The 19,560-nt window shown below is 35.9% G+C and overlaps 1 protein-coding gene across 1 annotated transcript in view; it reads left to right on the top strand.

Annotated features, from left to right (window-relative positions):
• The window catches only part of JMY (junction mediating and regulatory protein, p53 cofactor), a 63,665-nt gene that overhangs the window by 6,514 nt on the left and 37,591 nt on the right, over window positions 1–19,560 (top strand). Inside the window, exon 2 of the mRNA XM_063180929.1 lies at window positions 11,693–11,866. Within this exon, the coding sequence (XP_063036999.1) occupies window positions 11,693–11,866 (174 nt within the window). The remainder of the gene's footprint in view (window positions 1–11,692; window positions 11,867–19,560) is intronic.

The following is a 19,560-nucleotide window of genomic DNA, read 5'->3' as shown; positions in this document are numbered from 1 at the left end:
TTGTGCTTACCCTTGTCTTGTGTATTTTTTCTCATTTTTTCCTACCATTATTTTCTTTGTCTTCAATTGAATGCCCTCCCTTCAAGTAAATGATGTTTTAAACTGCTTTCTTAAGCCAGTAACATTTTTTTTCTCTCCTTTTCTGCCTAGCATAGTATTTTTACCCAGGCAGGTGTTGAATTTGAAAGCAGATTCACTGTCATAGTTTAATCTCTTTATTTTTCTGTAACGTGACAAGACACTGTTTACAAATAGTCAGGGACGGTTGTGCTTTACATATGTAAATATTGCTACCACAAACCTAAAGAAGGCGGTGAGAAGCAGAGATTTTTGGAAATTGCTGCATTTTTTGGTTTTGAGGCTGTGCTTTTACATTTATTTTTTAATATTATTGGAAACATAGCATTGCAATGCACCAGGATATTGCTGTTATTGGAGAGGACTTCTGCTGAATTGAGGGCTCAGTCCAGCTAAAGATATATCTGCCAAACTATTTTTGCAAGAGATGAAAACCTTGTTATTAGAAATATGGTGGAGAGAGAAGGAAGCTAGGACAGGAGGAGATGGAAAATTATATTCTAAGGATACAGAGCATCTGTGAGTTAGTCAATATATATATGTATATATGAGAAGACAGCTTCCCTGGCAAGCCAGGCTTTGGACATGATCATCTGCAGCCATTCATTGTAGATGTAAATAGAATGTGGGTGATATATCCTCATGACACCACTCACCAGTTAGAAAACCTTGGGTAGATACTGCTTTCAATTCAAAACCTTTCAGTGGTAAGACCCTGTGTCTGGGTTTCTTTTCTATCTATGCTTTTCCAGGTGTGGTGTTTTTGTAGGAATATCAGATGTATGTCTGTGAGTCTTTTTGATTACTAATGACAAACATTATCCATTCAGAAAAATTTGAACACTTGGACTTTTTTTGTTAAGGATTTGCTTCTGGAAAGGTCTTAGAAAACACTTCCAGTCATTCAGCAAACACTGAAATTTTTTTTAAAGGACCTTGAGTACTTCTGATTTCTTAATTAAAAATTTGGATTGTTTTATTTATTTATATACTGTTACAATACTTTCCAAAATGTATTTGTGGCAATTGGTTCTGACCTTCTTTTGGAAAAATGCTGTGATATTAGTGTGAGGGAACTGGATGGGTTTGGGGTTTTTTCTCTGAAAAATGTTATTTAAATAATCAATTAGCATTTGTTTGTGGTGACTTGCAGATGATTTATGTGACTTTTCACATAACAGTACTGCATCATGACATGTTTGAGCTACTTTAGGGATAGGTTGTTGTAAAAGATTTTCAATAACTTAGAATAATAGATTGTTATGTTAGGAGGAACCTTAATGTGTTTTCTAGTTTGACCCTATGCTTAAAATACAACTAGTTTTGATTAGGGCTTGCTTTTTTTTTAAAGGAAACCTGAAATTTAAAAAACACTATGTTTTATATCTGTTGAAAGGAAATATTAAAAAAATGAAGAAGAAAAAGAAGAAATGAAAAATATATGAATGTATTAATTAAGTTGTGAAAGTTTTGAGGGGGAAAATCTATAGATCAGTTCTAGAAGTTTCTAATTTTGTAATTTTTCTACAGTGTAAATAGCCTTGTGACTTCATTTCCGAAATTCTTTAGCCTTCAGTAATGCGTTACTTGTTCACTATCATATGTTAAAATTTTAAATTTTAGCATTTTGTCACTTCAGAGTAGTATAATTCAGAAAAAAAAATCATGTATGGGAGGAGGTTAAAAAAATCGCAAACTACTTGCAATATTGGAAGTCTTCTGGAGGAGTTGAATGAGTAGGTAAATGGTGTGTATAATTTCAAATGTGTTTTATCATGCTGCTTTATCGCACATGGATTTTATTTCCCTTAAACGTTTAAACTGAGTATCCGCTCCCATTCATTTCTCCCTAAGAACAGGAATAAAACCAATTCAAACAATTAGCGCCACAGAATAAAAGTCTGTGTTCTCCTGGTGCTAATAGAAATTGCTTTTGCCTGAAATACTGTTCTGGTATGAAAGTGATATAGTAGCTTGTAATTTACTGTATTTGCTGTTAAGGTAGGAAGAAAAATATACATGATTTGGGATCTAAGGATTTTCTTCATATCTTGTTTAGCTTTTTGTTCTTAATAGTGGACTGTAAATATGTTCTTTCTACTGGGCTTTTTTTTGGACGTATTCAATTTTTAAATAAAATCCCTATTATTTCAGCTTAGAAGCTTTAAAAATTGCATTTAGGAAGGCAAAATGCTATTTTCTTAGGTCTGCCTTTCCATGATTGCACTGTAGTATAAGGCGCCATAGAGGCTGAACTCTACCAGCATTGAAAGAATTCACAGAGGGCCATTTGAGTTACCTCTCATCTGTCACCCAGGCTTAAAGGTGGTTCATCATCTATGTTGTTGAAGGGAGCTGAAGAACTGGATCATCAGCTTGCTGGCGTTGACAGGGGGGGGATGCTATTGCTTTCTGTCCTCCCCGTCAGCTTTGTGTTCCTTCCTGTTCTGCTTCTAGGTCCTTTCAGTATGCTGATTCAACTCAATAAACCTCAGTAAATTACTCCTAGAGAGACCACAAAGTAGTTTTTTGCCAGACGCTGAATTAGTTTGTTGAAGGATCTGAGAAATACTAAAGACAGTGAAGTGGAAAAGGGGGGACCTGAGAGCATAAGGAACATGGAACTGGAGTAGACTGGGAAGAAGAGGGGCAAGAGGGGATGGCAAGAGGAATCTTCTCTCAATGGGAGCAAGCTATTGGGTCAGCTTTAAAAAGTAAATTCACCCTCACAAGTGCTTAGAATCTGGTATTGTCATAAATCTTTTCCTGCTTTGAATTCAATTTTTAAAAGTCTTAACAGTAGACTTATCAGACATTTGAGAATTATTTGCTACCATGCCAAATGCACTGTAAAACTGCTAAGAGTACTAATTCAGTGCTGCTGATCTAATTCCCATGAGCTGACTTCACAGTGAAATTGATTGTACCTCTTTTTTTCTTCCCATCGAATGTTCTTTGTTTTCATAAAAGAGCATTTGCTGTTTATGGCAGGTGAGTATTTGACTAGGCCTGTGTCCTGACATGGCAAATGTTATATGAAAGGTTTTAAGACTAGCACTATAATACCTGCTAACTAAATGTATTTGTTCTATGCAAATATTAGTTTGTTTAGATAATAGTCAGTTTTGATGCTTTTGAGTATATTGTCCTGACTAACAGCATAGTTCACAACAATAGAAGAAGACAGTCTGTGGACCAAAAGTTAAAGTATTTTATGGCACAGCCTGAACACTTATGTAATGCATGTTCTCAGTCTTCTAACCTGCATAAAAAAAATACTTAGAACTCATTAGGATATGTGTAAAGTAAGTTCTTTGCCAAGCCTTTAGGGTGAGGTGTTGCCTAGAAGTCTTTTTGTTCAGAGTTACCATGTTCCAACCAACCAGTGATTCGTTAGTGACTTTCTTTTAATTATTTTGCCCCTTTTCAAAGGAAAGTAGTCCCAAAATACCATAATAACTCTGAAATACAGATCTAAACAGATCTATTTCATTCATGAAATTGTGTTACAATGTAAATACCTATTTGGGTGTTACTAACAGGAAAAGGAAAACCTACCACTCCTGTACCATGACTGCTCCCATGCAGTTAGCCCTTTGCTATGATTTCTGTGGCTCATCTATGGCTATCCAAGTAATATACTGAATTCAAACTAATACCTCATAGTTCTGGACACTCATTTAACATGGCAGTCTGACTAAGGAGTTGTACAGCCACATCACACAGTAAGGTAAGGTGACCAGACTAGTACCAGCTTAAAAAAGCACTCCATGTGGTGTTACATGTTTGTCCTGTTTACAGAGAAGGAGATGCATAGTTTTTAGGTGTTGACATTTCCCTTTTGAGCTTTCAGAAGAGATCTAGTTTGCCATACATTGTTGTCAGAGCTGAGAGCTTTATGCCTGAGCTTTGTGATTTTCCAACAAGTTATATATATGTACATATAGTCCTGCTGAGATTTCTATTTAGAATTGCATGTGGGAGGAGAGAAGTTGCATTGTTCAGTAATGATGCATACATGGAAGTAATGTTTTGGCTCACTTGGCTGCATTAAAATACTGCTTCAGTTTTTCTTCCTCAGTTCAGTTCTTTTCTTTATCTGTGGAGTAGTATTACGGGTAGTATGTTGAAATGAGGTGTGTTTTGGTAGGCAGTGTAAAAGAGCTAGACAAAGGTAATTGTTACTGTCCAGGAGCTGTAACCTGTGTATAAGGGAGAGTCACTGATAGGAGTGAAAAGTGGCCAAGCAATCTGTGCTGGTCATAAACTCCTGGGGTGTGCTCTTGCCATGGGTAGATGTTGTACATCAGATGGCCACCAGAGCTGCTCTGTGACTCCCCTCCTCAACTGGGCAGGGTGAGAATATGATGTGGTTGAGATAAGGATAAGAAGAAATCACTCACCAATTACTGTCACAGGCAAAACAGAATCGTCTTGGGGAAATTAATTTCATCTATTGCTGATAGATCAAATTTTGATAGTGAAAAATAAAACCAAATCATAAAGCATCTTCATACCACCCCTCCCTTCACCTTGGGCTCAACTTCCCTACTGATTTCTCTACCTCCTCTCCCTGGATACCATAGGAGGATAGGGAAGGAGGGTTGTGGTCAGTTCATCATGTGTTTTGTTTACCACTCCTTCCTCTTCATGTTTTTCCCCTGCTCTAGCATAGGTACTCACCCACAGGAGACAGACCTCCGTGGATTTCTGGCAGTGTAAGTGCATCTCATTGGGTGAAGTCCTTGGGGAACCAAGTGCTCCAGTGTCCTCCATGAGATCATAGGGGTCCTGTCAGAAAATTTCTCCATTGTGGGCTCCCTTGTGCATGAGGCCACAGGTTGTCAGGAGCCTGCTCCAGCATGGGCTGTCTGTGAACTTACTTCAGGGGCCATCCATCTGCTCCAGTGGAGAGGTCTTCCACAGGCTGCAAGGATATCTCTACACAGGTGCTTGGAGAACCTCCCCCAGATTCTTCTTCACTGACCTTAGTATGTGCAAAGTTGTTCCTCTCACCTGTTCTTGCTCCTCTCTTGGGCTGCATTTGTTGTGCCAGCACTCTTTCCCTGTCTTAAATGCATAATCCCAGGGAGGAGTTGTGGTTGCTGATGGATTTGGCCTTGGCCATTGGTGGGTCCATCTTGGAGCTCGCTGGCTTTAGCTCTGTTGGACATGGGGGATGCTTCTGGCATCTTCTCACAGGTGCCACTTCTGTAGTCCCCCAGTACAAAACCCTTTCCGCCCATCTGGAACACCTCTACACACATGTACTGAGGTCCTAGGCTTACTGTGTACAGGTAAAGGACTGTTTTACATAGTGTTTAAAGGGGAATGATGTGGTTCATTTTGTGTTAGTAGCTCTTAACAGGCCTAGATGACACATCTTAGGCAAGTATTCTTAATTTCTTGTGTTTTAAACACCCTGTGTTTTGCTTTCCAATATCTTTGTTGGGTTTTCTTGTTTGCTGTTCCATTTTTTGAAAACATGCAGCCTTTGAGCTTGTTTGCTATGCATGTTTTTTCTGTGCTTTTAGTTTAATTAGTTGAATTAGCTCAGTTCTTCTTTAAACAGCCATTTTAAAAACTACCCAAATCCAGGCAATAACCTTGCCAGTGCATTAGCATACACTTCAATTCCCTGTCTTCAGAAGCCTCTTTGAAAAAAAAATGGACAATTTTTGTGCACTCAGTAGGTGGTCAGTTGCTGTGTTGTTTCCAAACTGTGATTCTGTGAAATTACTATGGAATTCACTTGTTTTTATATTTTTTAAATCTTAGAAGGTTAGACAGATGTAGTGTTGGATCCAGCACTTCCCATGCCAGTCAGTATTAACTAATTTATTTATAACATCCTCCCTCTCTATCTAGATTTTGTGTTCTCTTAGATGATTTCTGCCCTAGCAATAAAATGTACTTTAGATCTGTGAGGGAGAGTCTGGCTTTGGTCTGTTACTGCTATAGTAATGCAACTGATCTTTTTTTACCACAAAGGTAAAGATTATTGATGGCAATGCAGTCATGCAAACAGCTGGATATCCTGGCAAGTCTTAATCTCTTAACTGTGATGGGTGACATTTAAGTACAGGACCACATGTTTGTAAGAGCAAGAAAAGCAGTTTGCCTGTAGTGAAGATTTCATGTAATTGAGTTTTCTGCTTATTGTCAGGACATGTAGGAGTATATTTGCTTTTAACAACAATTTCTTTTGTTTGGTTAAAGATAAACAGTTCTAAACATCTGCTATGCAAAAAAAAAAAAGGTGCCTTCTAAGTTCAGTTGCTAGAATTTTGCATACAGATTTTATGTATTCTCTAGCTTTACTTCTTTATAACTCATTGTCTGAACGTCGTTGCGTACTATTGCCAGTGCATCGTCAGGAGGCTTGAGTATTTTACTCCTAGGAATGCTGTTCTCTGGAAAAAGGATGGAGTATCTAAAACTACTCTTATCTGCAGTACTGTACTTCTCTCTGACACCAGCTATCTGCCTGTGAAACTGAATATGCTTCAATTTGAATCTTTAGAACTCTTCTTGGAAATGGCAGGTAATACTGCCAGGCTTCTGAGAGCCTAAATTCATAGAAAAATAGGGTGTTCTGTAGTTATTTCTGAAGTATGAAGGAATTTAAGAAGATACTGAAAAAATATCTCTATGACTGATTTTATCTAAAAATGCTTATGAGTCATATTGCAATGTTTTTATAAAATATGCCAAAAAATAGGAGTAACAGGGAAAGTTTTGGGAGTATTAGCAAAGGAAATGTAAGACTTGACTCTTCTATGATTAAATTAAACTTTGGATTATTCACCCAGTTGAGGTCAACCTGCACATAATTACACTGTCTGTTGTAATGCTTTTAAAGCTTTTTGAACAAAATAAAAAAATAGAGAAAAAATCTTTGTTATGTGGTTCAAATATATGTACTGTTACATTAAAAAAAAAAGTGTTTCCTGCTGGTTAGTGTGTATCTGCATAATAGTTGCCGAAAATATATGGATTCATTTAGTTGTGAACAATGTAACATCTGTGAAACATTATTCTTAAAATAAATGCAGCATTCAATGGGTATAGAGCTAGTCAGGCCTGTACAGGATGTTACTCTGCTCTCCTCCACCCACTTCTTCAAATAATGTAGTTAAAAAACTGTGAAAGCCAAAAATTCATACTGAGACTGTTGAAGTAAATGAGCAATAACACTGAATGTCTGTGCTGAGAACTACTCCTCACTGGGGCATAAAACATGCCACAAAAATTGTTAGTGTGTTTTATGCCAACACCTTGAAAACTGCCTGGCTTTAATATTCTGGGTTGGTCTAGACGCTTGGCTAGGTACTCATTTAGTACTGCCTGTGTGAAAATGGGAGCATACAGAATCAAACTATCTGTGGGTCTATGGAGAGTGGGGTTTTCATTGTGACATTTAATTCTCTGCTAGTCACAGCATCCCAGGTATCTAGTTGTCTGAATACTATCTGGATAGCAGCCAGCTAAAAAAAGGCTTTGGCTTGCTTTGATCTGGAGCAGGAAAGCTCCATCAGACTGCGTGACAATGTGAGGTGCTCTGTGCAGCCAGTTTTACACCATCTGTTTCCTGTGTCGGTGCCCCTTCCATACTGGTGGCAGTGAAGCACCTGGATTCTTCATCAGGGTTAAAAGCCTCCGTATAGAAGTAGAATCAAAGCCATTGGTCTTCTGTTCATACCAGCCCAGACTGTTGAAGCCTTGGTGGTTGGTACGTACTCCAGTTCCAAAATGTGAGAGAGAATAGTTCTGTATTCCTTTAAACCACTTATACAGAATCATTTAGGTCACAGAAGACCTTTAAAATCATCAGGTCCAACCATTTTTGTAGCGCTGCCAAGCCCACCACTAAACCTTGCCCCTAAGTGCTACATCTGTGCATCCTTTAAAAACCTCAGGGCTGGTGACTGAGCCACTTCACTGCACAGCCTGCTTCAGTGCTTGACAGTTCTTTCTGTGAAAAAATTCTTCTGCTGTCCAATCTAAACCTGGCACAATTTGAGGTTGCTTCCTCTTGTCCTGTCACTTGTTGCATGGAAGAAGAGATGATCCCCACACAGGTAAAAAAAAAAAATATATATATCAGTTGAAAAAACCAGTCACCAGTAAGACAAGCTCTACGTTTGCGTTAGACAAGATTAGGGAAGAGGGTTGGCAATGGTATTTCCAAGTGCTGTATAGCTATACTGTCTTTTTTCTCTTTTTTTAATAAACTTAGAGTTGTCTTTTATAGTTAGTTCATACAGTTCAGGTGACTTTCCCTAGAAGCTGATCTACTCTTTTTGGGGAAGTTTGGATATTTGCTTAAATACATCTCTTCAAGTGGGTTTTAAGGAAGCTACTGTACCATTTTGAGAAGTGCTGTATCTAGAAATCCCATTTGGGTTTTTGTAGATCTTTCCCTTCCTCTCTTCTCTTGGGGAAGCACACATTGCAGTAGGGCACTGTAGTTTTTCTGCTTCCTGGTTCCTTGGTAGCTGGTAGGGTGAGCAGCTATTTTTAACCAGAAGGAGTCCGATCTTTTGATTTATTTAGGCTAATCTTGTAAAACTTATTCTCTAGACAATTCACCAGTTCCATGAAAGGCACCTTAGTGCTTTTTTTGTAATGAGGGTTCCAAAGCTGAATACAGGATTCAAGCTTTATGTCCAAGGTTAGTGTTTCTTGTGAAAATAGGGTGTGAATAGACGGATGGGTGTAATGAGGCTGTATGTAACAAGTAGTCTCAGGCTGATAATTTTCCTATCTGTTTTGAAGAATTCAAGAATACCCCTATTGAATAGCTCATTGATCTTTACATTGAACCAAATAAGATCATACTCTTTGGTTTCTAAGTAATTTTTCTTACTTTTTTTTTTTTGGAACTGCCGAATAGACAAAATTTTGTTACCATTTTCATTCAGAAAGCCCTCATTAGTAATAGGATTCTGCTTGCATCATTGCCTTAGAGATGAAGAATGGAAGCTTACCTTGTGTTAATAGTTAAAGAGTAAATGTATGTATAATTCTGTATTAATTGGTTATGAATAACCTGCCCTTACTTCTGTGTTTGGTTTTTTTAATTGAAGGTTTGGTATTTTGGAAGGAGTTGAGAATTAGGATTTGATTTAGGTTTTGGGTAATCCCAGCAGCAGACTAACACAGACAAGACCATGAAGTTACGGCCATTTGCTTACCATTTGTATGCACAGGAATGTATTGATAATTCATTATTTTATCCCTGGTGTTTTCAGTGAGAGACATAATTTTTTCAGAACAGCCAACTAGTTATAAGTAGCTACTAGTTTTTAGTGTTCTTAAGATGTCTTTGTACTATTCTGATAGTCATAAAATTGGGTTGGTCATCCATTTCTTGGCACTTTGACTCCAGCTTAGGCAAAGTTGTGCCCATCTACCAAAATATCAGAACTATTAAAAAGGACTTAAGAATGGTCTGTGAATAGAAAGGAAAAAGCCCTTCCATTGTATTGTTCTGTCCCTGGAATAAATGTACCTAAGATTCCCTGTTAAATGATTACATTTTCTTGAATTGTCATTTTTTGTTGCCCGCTAGAATTTGTGTCCTAGTGGAGTAGTAGTGTTTCACAATGAAACAGAGGTGCAAATTTATTTAATAGTAAGATACTAATAGCCTAAGCAACTAAAAGGAAACTGTCATGTACTGGTAGAGTTTCTCCTTTGTGCCATGGGTGGCTTGAGAAGAAAGATTTAATACCTTGATGGAAGTCTGATTATAGCTTTGGGACTGCAGAGGGATTTCTGGTTGTGCTCCGGGAAAGTAGGAGAAAGCTGGTATATGGCAACTCCCTTTTAGGCCCTAGTGGCATGAAGTGGAGCTGAGGAAGATGGTGCATTCTTAGACTAGATGGTTGAAGCAAATAGTGAGTTGGAATAGTGTGAGATTCATAGGGACTTAAGGCATGAATCCACGAGTATCTGGGTTTCTGTAGTTACAGGTTATGTTATGTGTGTCTAAGACTGAAAGTTAATAAAATGTTAGTCTTACAGACTGCAAGCCCAAAGGCTTGTCTCAGTGAGAACTCAAATGCTACAAAATGCTGTGTGCTACTGGAAGAGTAGAAGAGCATAGGCAATAACTTTGTGACAGGAGCAATTGTCTGTGTGAAATTGTTTAGGTAACAAAGCAGTTTGCTGTGTGCTGAAGTTTCCTCCTTGAGAGGATTCTCACATGTGTTGTACATCCTCTCTCCCAGACCTTTCTTCTCTGCTAAACCTTAAGTGAAAGCTTTTCCTGTCTTCTCATGGAATCTGATTGTTGCTTTAATGGTGAACGTATGAATAAAGCCACTACAAACATCTCTGCTTTCTGCTCTGCACCCTCTCTCAAACCTTCTTTAGTGCTTCAAAAGTGGAGCTACAGAGATGTTCTAAAACAAACTTTCCATTACAAAGAAAGACATTTTTCATACCCATTCTGGTAACTGAAACACAGCTCACTATAGAGAGAAATTTCATGGATGGTTAGCATCCAACTTCAATGAACAGATAGAAAATAGGATGTATTTACACCACAGTGTTACTAATCTTTAAATAAACTTGGACTGTGAATATATGCTTTTGGGATGATAATATAAAGGGCAAGAGACTTTGACTTAGAAAATTATATAAGAGGGAAATTAATTTCAGATAATCTTGTCTTTGTAAATACATTAACTACTCTACATGTCTGTATGAGATTAGTTTTTATTAAACAAGTAAATATTTTTTTTAGACATGGTGAAGGGTTTTCAGCACCATGTGAAGTCTGCTCAGGCAAATGCCCAAAATAGATGCAAAATGAGCATATAGAATAAAAAAATCATACATCATAGCTGCTTTGTACAAGTGAATTTTCTGCTTCATAAGAACTAAAAGATAGAACAGACAGACTTCGATGTTGTATTTTCTTATATGAATTAAAGTCATTTTATATTAACATCTAAGTATTTTTTAAAGATAAGAATGCTTAGGTAATTCCCATTGTAAAAGTAAAATGAATGAAAGGTTCATACATTTGAAGTTTTGTGATTGAACTTTCTAGGAAGTTTTGTTTCATATGGGTTACTCTCTGTCTGAGCTCCCACACACGGATGTAGTGGGAGCTGTGTGTATCCAAAGAACAGACTAACAAAAAACTGCAAAACCTGAACACCAACATTCTCAAAAATTTAGAAAGTTGAAAATGCAACTTCTCTTTCTGTCTCCTTGTCTGTCACTCAGTTTCCCCTGCTCTGTTGCCCAAAAGTGGGAAGTGTCTGAAGTAGCATACCTGATCACTACATTATAAATTGTTAAGCTAAGTTACTTTTTCTGTTTTCTTTGTGCTCATATTCATTACCTTCCAGAAATCTTTGGAAATTAAAATGTCAGTCTGAGTGTTGCTCAGTTAAAGTTATCAGAGATGTGCTCATACTTAATTAGCTGAATTGAAGATGTGTTTTGGGGACTAAAATTGTTTTGTTTATTTGTCTGGTGATTTTGTGGGAAGGGGAAGATGATACAAAAGGATAAGTTAAAAAAAGTTTTTTGAATTGCTTTCACTTTTATCAGGAATGTTCTGATATTTTCATTAAAACTTGTACTTTTTCTGCAGCTTCTGGAAAAACATAAGAATACAGAAAGTATGGTAGAGCTCCTTGAACTGTACCAAATGGAAGATGAAGCCTACAGTAATCTTGCAGAGGCCACCACAGAGCTCTACCAGTACTTACTGCAACCATTCCGAGATATGAGGGAACTTGCAATGCTTAGAAGACAGCAGATAAAGGTAGGGTAAAGACAACTGAGATACTTATTATTTGGGAAGTTCTGCTTTCTAGTTCCTATTTACTAGTTCTATTATGCAGTATATGAAGTGATATTTTTCCACTCAATGCTGACCCTGTTTTTCTGGGCTCTTCACTAACATGAGTGTTTTTGATGAGTGAGAACGTCTGACATATGTAGCTAAACACCCCCTGTTTATCTTGCTGTCTTACCCTTCAAATACATGGCTGAATTAAATAGGTCAAACTTAAAATTTTATGGTTGAGAATATTGAGTAATATATAAAATACAAAGAGATGTGCAGTATTTATGCTATTGTATATTCTAGAAGATTATTTCAGGTAACTAAAATGAAAAGTAATTTCTGTGTAATCTGGTGAACTGTGAAAAGTCAGTAGCTTTTTTTCTGATGTTGCAAAAATCTTAAACTCATGGAACATAAATTAAAATACATAATTTGTTGTAACAATTGGACAGTGTATTTTCCTAAGAGCTAAAAAAGCCATCTGAAGAATACTGCATTTTGGTAAATTTGTTCCGGAATTAGTATATTTGAAAGTAATTCTAATCTTCAATGCTTAGCCAGAACTAACAAAGGTTATCTTCGTTGCATCTTGGATGTACTTTTGGTAAAACTATTAGTTCCTGTGTAGATTATTAAGACTACAGCCTTCTGATTCTAAGCTAAAATTTTATTTCATTTAATCTGTATTGTAAATGTCATTTTATCTCAGCTTGATACCTTGTTCAGTTAGCCAACAATTGTTTTACTGTTTTCAGCTTAAAAATAGTGTTCCTCTCTGGTTTTGAGAAAGAATGAGGGAGATAAAAGGATTTATGATGTACTAGTTTTATTTTGACATATTGTTGTGAGCCTAAAGTAATTTTTCAGAAAAATCAGCAATCTTAAAATAACTCATTTTATAATGTGATGATGTTTTAACTAAAAGTGCTTTTTCTTCTCTTGAATGATGTTACTGCACAGAGAATTGGCATGAGTATTTTTTTCAGACATATGATACAGTTGAAGCCTATAAACACTTCATTTATTAATATGCTTTCTTCAAAGCATGGTGAAATAATTCCCATTTTATTGGAATTCATAGTAGAGAAAAAGATCATTTGCTTGTTCTTTTGTCAAATAAGAAAAGTAAATATTACAATGAGTAGATATACATATTAAGAGTTGTGTTGTGCTCTGTTTTGATCTTTTTTAAACCTCAGCAATGTCTTGAATTCCAGTTTTAAAATGCATAATTTAATACTCTTCCTGAAAGATTAATGTTGATAAACTTCAGAGGTGTGTGCTGTGGTTGATTATTTTAGTAATACATAATTTCTTCTGAGGTACATTGTGTTCCCATCTTAACTTGGCAATTTATGAGTTAAAAATCTTGGTTGTCTGTATAATGCACTAGAGAAAGATGCCGTGTCTTGTTTTTCCTTTCATCGTTTGAGAGAAAGCAGTACTTGTATCTATGATGACAAAACATATATTATACTGGGTAGCTAGGGTTGAAGAAATGTTTTATAAATAGAACTTGTGCATGAAATGTCTTTTATTAACTGGCTGCATATGTTTTTCTGGCAGGCTTTAAGTTTCAGACCTTTTCTGTATTAGGTATCTGTTTCTGATTTGTGGGGAAGTTGTTTTTGTTTGGTTTGTTTTTTGGGGGTTTTTTAAAGAATTTGGAAGGTTTTAAGTTTTTTAATCAGCTTAATTTTGTCAGTTTTCACAGTGAGTTTAGAAGGAAGTTAATTACATCACCCGTAATCTTTGGGAAGAGTGTTTTCTGATATTGGAGCAGGACATAAAAATTGGAATATATGTCACATGGTGTTAAATTTCTGCTGTTCCTGTGAAATTTTAAGGAAGAGACAAGCCTATAGGAGGCAGGGGAAAAACAAAAACAAAGTTCTGTCTTCAGTGGAAGCTTACTAGAGAGGGACATCTGTATTGTACCCAGATTCCTTCTTTGGGGAAAAAAACCAAACCAAACAACAAACAAAACAACTCAGAGTGAAAGTTCATAACAAGGTTAGAAACCATGTGGAAGCTTGGAAATGGAGGTTACTGCTGCCCATTTTAGACATGATTGAATCTTGTTTCATTTTGTATTTTGATCGTACACTCATTTTTCAGGGGTATTTTGCTTCATTTAGTGTAAAGGATGGAACATTTAGGTGTGTGAAGAGTCAAAGCTATGAAGTAATCAAATATTTCTGGATTTGAAAAGCAGGATGAAAAAGGTATAAGATTATGAAAGGAAAAAAAGCTGGGTTATTATGAAATGAAATGTCACTGTGGAAAAGTAACTTCTAATGGCATTTCTGCTTAATTATGGGCTAGTCATGTGACCCTAGAACAATGTGTTCAGTAAGTGATATGCTTGTCTTTTTCTGGGCTTCCAGCATCAGAAACCTGATTTTGTTTATATAAATGCTCTTTATATGTAAGTGCTGCTCAAATCCATGGGGACTTCCCTCCAAGCATGTCAAGATGCTTACCGGATACCATGCGTTCTTGCAAGAGCTGAGCATTACAAGCACAGCTGTGTTTTGGACATAAATCTTTGTGTGTATAATATGGGAACGACCTTGCTTCCCCCAAGGCCTTTATGAGGGACACAGAAATAAAAGCCAACATGTAATGAATGGTATTATCAAATTGAGAAATGTCTATCAAAGAGGCAAGTCTGAACTCATTTCAAGATTAAAATAAAGATTCACTTACTAGACATACTCAGTGTGTTTATTATGACTGTATTTTGTAAGGTAAATGTGAAAAGTTGTATTTATAAGCCAACCAAACAGTTCATATGTTCACTGAATGCTGGAGAAGGCATAATAAAGGAATTGAAGACAGCATTATATTTTTTTATATACATAAAAGCTGGGCTGGATTTGTATAGGCATTTTCTGATTTAATTACAGACTGTTACTGATTTAGTTGTAATAATAGGTAAAGACATTCAAGCAGCGAGTTCTAGCATGGTAATTTCACTATATGCATTACTGGCCCTTCTGATTTCACCTTTTCTTTCTGATTTCACTGAGTAGTATATAGGCACCAGGCAAGTGAAGCTTGATACTCAAATGCTGTGTTACATGTTTTGGGCTCTCTGTATAATCTTCCAAGAACTGGGAAGGCAACTATGAACATAAAACCACAGCATAAACAATGTTCATAGATTAATCTAGCATTGATGTTGGATTTTAAATGGAATTTAAGATACTCTTTTTGCTAAGAATCAGACTACTTGGCAACTAAGAAAGGATGTTAAATTGTTGATTCTAAAAATGTTTCACATTTGTGCCCACAAATTTTTCCTTAATCAAAAGAAATAATTTACCTGTGAAAAATTGCTTATTTTTTGTGTGTGCAGAACACACATTGCCATAGCAGAAAAGTTGGAGGTAGTAGTCATCAATAGCTGGAAATAAAAATGCTAAGTGTTTCTGAAATTTGGAGAAATCAGAGTAGGTACCTCTGTTCTGGTGCCTTTGATTTCAGAAAGTTAAATCTAAACTTTGTGAGATCCTCCATATATAGTGGTGTGTTCTTCAGAAAGTATGTAAGGGAGCAATGAGTTAGTGGTTGATAGCTGGCTGTAGAACTACTGGCCAGGTTACTGTAATCAAGCTTTAAGTCCTGTAAGACTAAGACATGAAGTTTTCTTTGATACAGGATACTAAATCTGGTAAATTAGAAAAGACAAAAAAATTATTTTAAAAAATTACTTCATGAACTAAACCTCACTGGCTTTTTTGTCTGTACGTCTGCGTTCACCAGTCTTCATGCAGTCAAAGAAACTACCTTGCTACTTAGAATTTTTATGGCCTTGTAGTTGTGGACGGTACTTCAGTCATGATGAATAGGCACTGGGTTTGTTCAAACGCCAAGTGAAATCAGTGGGAGGCCTTCTCTTTTCATGCTTGAGGGTTTTTTGGATGTCCTTGATATTGGACTAAAGATAAAATGTAACAAATTGCTTCACATGTAGATGCCAACAAAACTTCAAAACATGCATTATTGAAGGTCTGAGTTGAGCTGGTTTTGCTTAACTGGAAAATGATAATATCTCATGATGGGTGAAAGCTTAGAGCCACCATTATATCTCAGCTCATATTCAGGAAATAAGCACCCTGAAAACTTACTGTATGTTAAATGTATGAAACATACTTGTAGCTTCATTGCTTATGTGTTAATGATTTTTCCTTGCATGTTAGTTCACATGAATGTGAAGAGGTTTTAATGACTTCAGATGCATTAATATTGAAGTCTACCACTGGAAGCTAGAGATTAGAGCAGTATATATGTTGATGATTCATAACATCCTGCTTTTAAAATTTTGAAATCTTTTATTAGTCTGTCTGAAAGTTTGCTTCCCTCTCAAGCTCACTTATGAGAATTCTGGTATATTAAAAATACAATTCTAGCTCAAACTATGTTTGAATTCCTTAATATATCGTGGTGAATTGCAGTTGTGAACTTTATAACTAATTTAACTTTGATTTATGCAAAATTAAGTACTTAGAAATAAATTACATTGTATTGAACATGTAAAATTTTGGTTAAATAATAGTTTAATGAAGTATGAAACAAGTTCAAGGGAAAAGAAATCTAGAGATGAGAACAGCTGGCAAAACTGAGAGAATTACTTTTAAAAGTACTTACAGAATGTTTTGTTTTAAAAGTCTCTAATCACATAAAAGTGTTTTGGATAAACTGTAAAACATCAAAGGATTTTAAAACTTTTTTAAAATCTATTTGCAGCTGAATGTGTGTCCTCACATCATTAGGAATAGTATTTAAATAAACATAGCTTTTGAAAAACCTGTAGACTGGAGAAGAAATCTAAGTTTATGCAAAATGGTCAGAAACTTCAGGGAAATTACTGCTTGCTTGTTTGAGAATATGCTGCAATACGGTGAATTATGCTAATTGTCTTTATAGTTTGATTCAAGAAGATTGTATGTCAGTCTCTCTTTACAGTCTGGACTATAAATCCTCTAGACTATTATATGAACTCAGAACAGAATATTTTGCTGACTTAAAGTCAGGACCTTATGGACTTTCTCAAAAAGAAACTTGTTCCAAAGAGACAATCTGATAGAAAGCAGGCTGGTACCCTAAGTCATTTAGTGAAACTTAGTTCCTGGTAAGAGGTAGCTGGCTACAGAACTGTGGTGTGTGTCTGATTGGTTAAATCTGCTTCTCTGCAAAATGAGTAGGGTACAAGACTGCTCTAGGTATTCAGCTATAAAAGTGGTTAATAAGACTTAGAGAAAATTTTGATTATGTTAGAATGCTGAAAGGTTTGTTGTTTAGTTTTTTTTTAAAGTCGCAGTACAAAAACCTAGTTTGGATAATAAAATGGTAGGTGAAATTTCAATAAGTAAAAATTAATGCATGTGCAGAAGGTTGATGACAACCTCCAAAAGGAGATATGCATATTTATGTGCACCTAATTAACTAACTACTACTCTTTAAGAAAAGTGTATAAGATTTATCTTGAGTTTGCTGCCAAATGCAGCAAAATGGTGCTTTTGCCAGGCACCAAATAGGAAACATCTTTGGTGTACATTCATGGTATATTTGTGTCTTGAATGTCAGAGTTTTAGTTTCTTCCTCTCAAAAACATACCACAGTATCAGAATAATGGCAGTATGGAGTGTAATAGTGTTTCCCTATTAAGCATTCTCAGTGCTAGACCAGAGTAAAAGATTGGATTGCCTTAATTTGGAAAGCATGTGATTTATCAAAGATATATAAATCATGAATGTTAAGGGGTGGAAAGTATAGAAAATAGGGGTACCTCAATGAACCTTTGGTGCTTTAAAACCTACAAATAAGGCAGAAACAAACTCTTAGTACACTTTACGTGCTCTGTGGCAATAATTTCCACAGTTGAACTCTGGACACCAAATATATGTGTGTACAAAAGGAGAATCATCAGTGGCTGTTAATGATTCAGATTAACCATCAGCTTAGCAGGCATGTAAAAGAATTTAGGAGTTAGCCATGTATCTGTACCTTGTCTTCATTTTTTTTTTCCTCAAGTGTTAGTAATGGAGGAAATAGTGCAGAAAAATGCAGAATCAGTGTATCAATTCAAAAAGGCATCTTGATGGAACTTGGAAAGGCTGGTGCACATGCAGAAAATTCTAAATTATGTGTCCCTGAGGATTAGAGTCAAGGAGGGTGAACCCTAGAAATTTATGTTGTTGTTTTGGCTTTTTTTTTCCTTGCAGTGTTGGTGATAGGGAAAGAGGGAAAAGGAGCAGACTTTGCAGATGCAATGTTATTCAAACTGTGGAGGTCAAGGAGAGGGACCGAAGGCCTTCAGAGGCTGAAAAATTTGCTGAGAGTTTACAAAAAGATTTTTTACCTAAATATTTTAATTGCTTGAAATCTAGTACTTTTCAGTACTTCTTTTCAGTAGCACTTTTTCAGTAGTGAAAAAAACCTTTTTTGTAAGCTTTCATCATATTTTCTAACTTCATACTGAAACTTATCAGACTTTATTTGCTAGTTATTACAGTTATTTTCGGTCTCTACGTTCATGGCTATTTATATGTCTTTAATCTGATTTTTTCTGGCTAGTACTTTTGTCACTATTTCTCTTTTTTCAGTATATCTATATATAAAAATTGTCAACCATATTTTGATGAACTCTTGATATATATATGCACTTAACATTTCATGTATTGCATATATTAAGGTTTTTTTAACTGAAGATTTAAAAATCCATCCAGTCATTTTCATGCACAAACAGAAACTGGAAACTGTCTGGAAACACTCAAGCCCGCTTGCCTTTGAGTTAACTTGGCTTAAACAACATTTTCAAATAACTAGAAGAATATGTCTTCTTAAAAGTATATTTTCTGAAAAATCATTCGTTTTGAAGGTGACCTCTCTTTTAGTTTAGGTCTCAGTTGGTGAAGCTGAAATGTATGGAAAGGTTTTATGCTATACAGATGAATGAGTAAGGAAGGCATAATGCTGGGTACACTGTTTAGCTTTAGTTCTGTCAATTTCCAATATAAAATACTGTAGCTTAGTGTTCCTAACACTACCTCTTTACATAAATGCTTGTGTGTCTTGGGAAAAAACACCAGTTAAATAAACCCAGTCTTTCCTCTTATACTTGCCCTAACCTACATCTTCTATGATTTTTCTCTTCTGACTACGTTTTAGTTTTTTAGCATTCTCTTTCATTTTGGAAAAAGCATTCACCACTGCACTTCACAGTAGTATGACAGTATTATTCAGTCTTCTTTCTGTATGTCCTAACATCTTGTTACCTTTTGGTTTGTTGCTTCCTTTACAGTCTCAACTGAATTGTATGTGTTGTTCTCCTGTGTTTTAAGATAATCAAAACTCCTGCTGTTTGTATTTTAGTCCCAGGTGCCAGATATTTTGAGGAATCTAGACCATGCAAACTAAATGGGGTTTTATGTATTAATATGGAAGTCCATGTCCATATTCCTTAGGGTAAAACTGTGAAGCTCTTTTCAAAGCAGAATGTTTTCACCTAATATATTTAGAGCGGTGTGTACAGATTATAACTTATTTGGGGAAATAGTGTTGGGTTTGTGTTAACAGCTGGGAGCACAGTTAAATTAAAAACAACAACCGCAAAAGTTAGTAGGACTAACTTTGAGAAGTCTCTGACTAGGTGCTGAAATGTG

The sequence above is a fragment of the Melospiza melodia genome, chromosome Z (genome assembly GCF_035770615.1).
Source record: "Melospiza melodia melodia isolate bMelMel2 chromosome Z, bMelMel2.pri, whole genome shotgun sequence".
Classification (NCBI taxonomy): domain Eukaryota; kingdom Metazoa; phylum Chordata; class Aves; order Passeriformes; family Passerellidae; genus Melospiza; species Melospiza melodia.
Note: the sequence above shows the minus strand (reverse complement) of the source record. Positions and strands in the feature narration are given on the sequence as shown.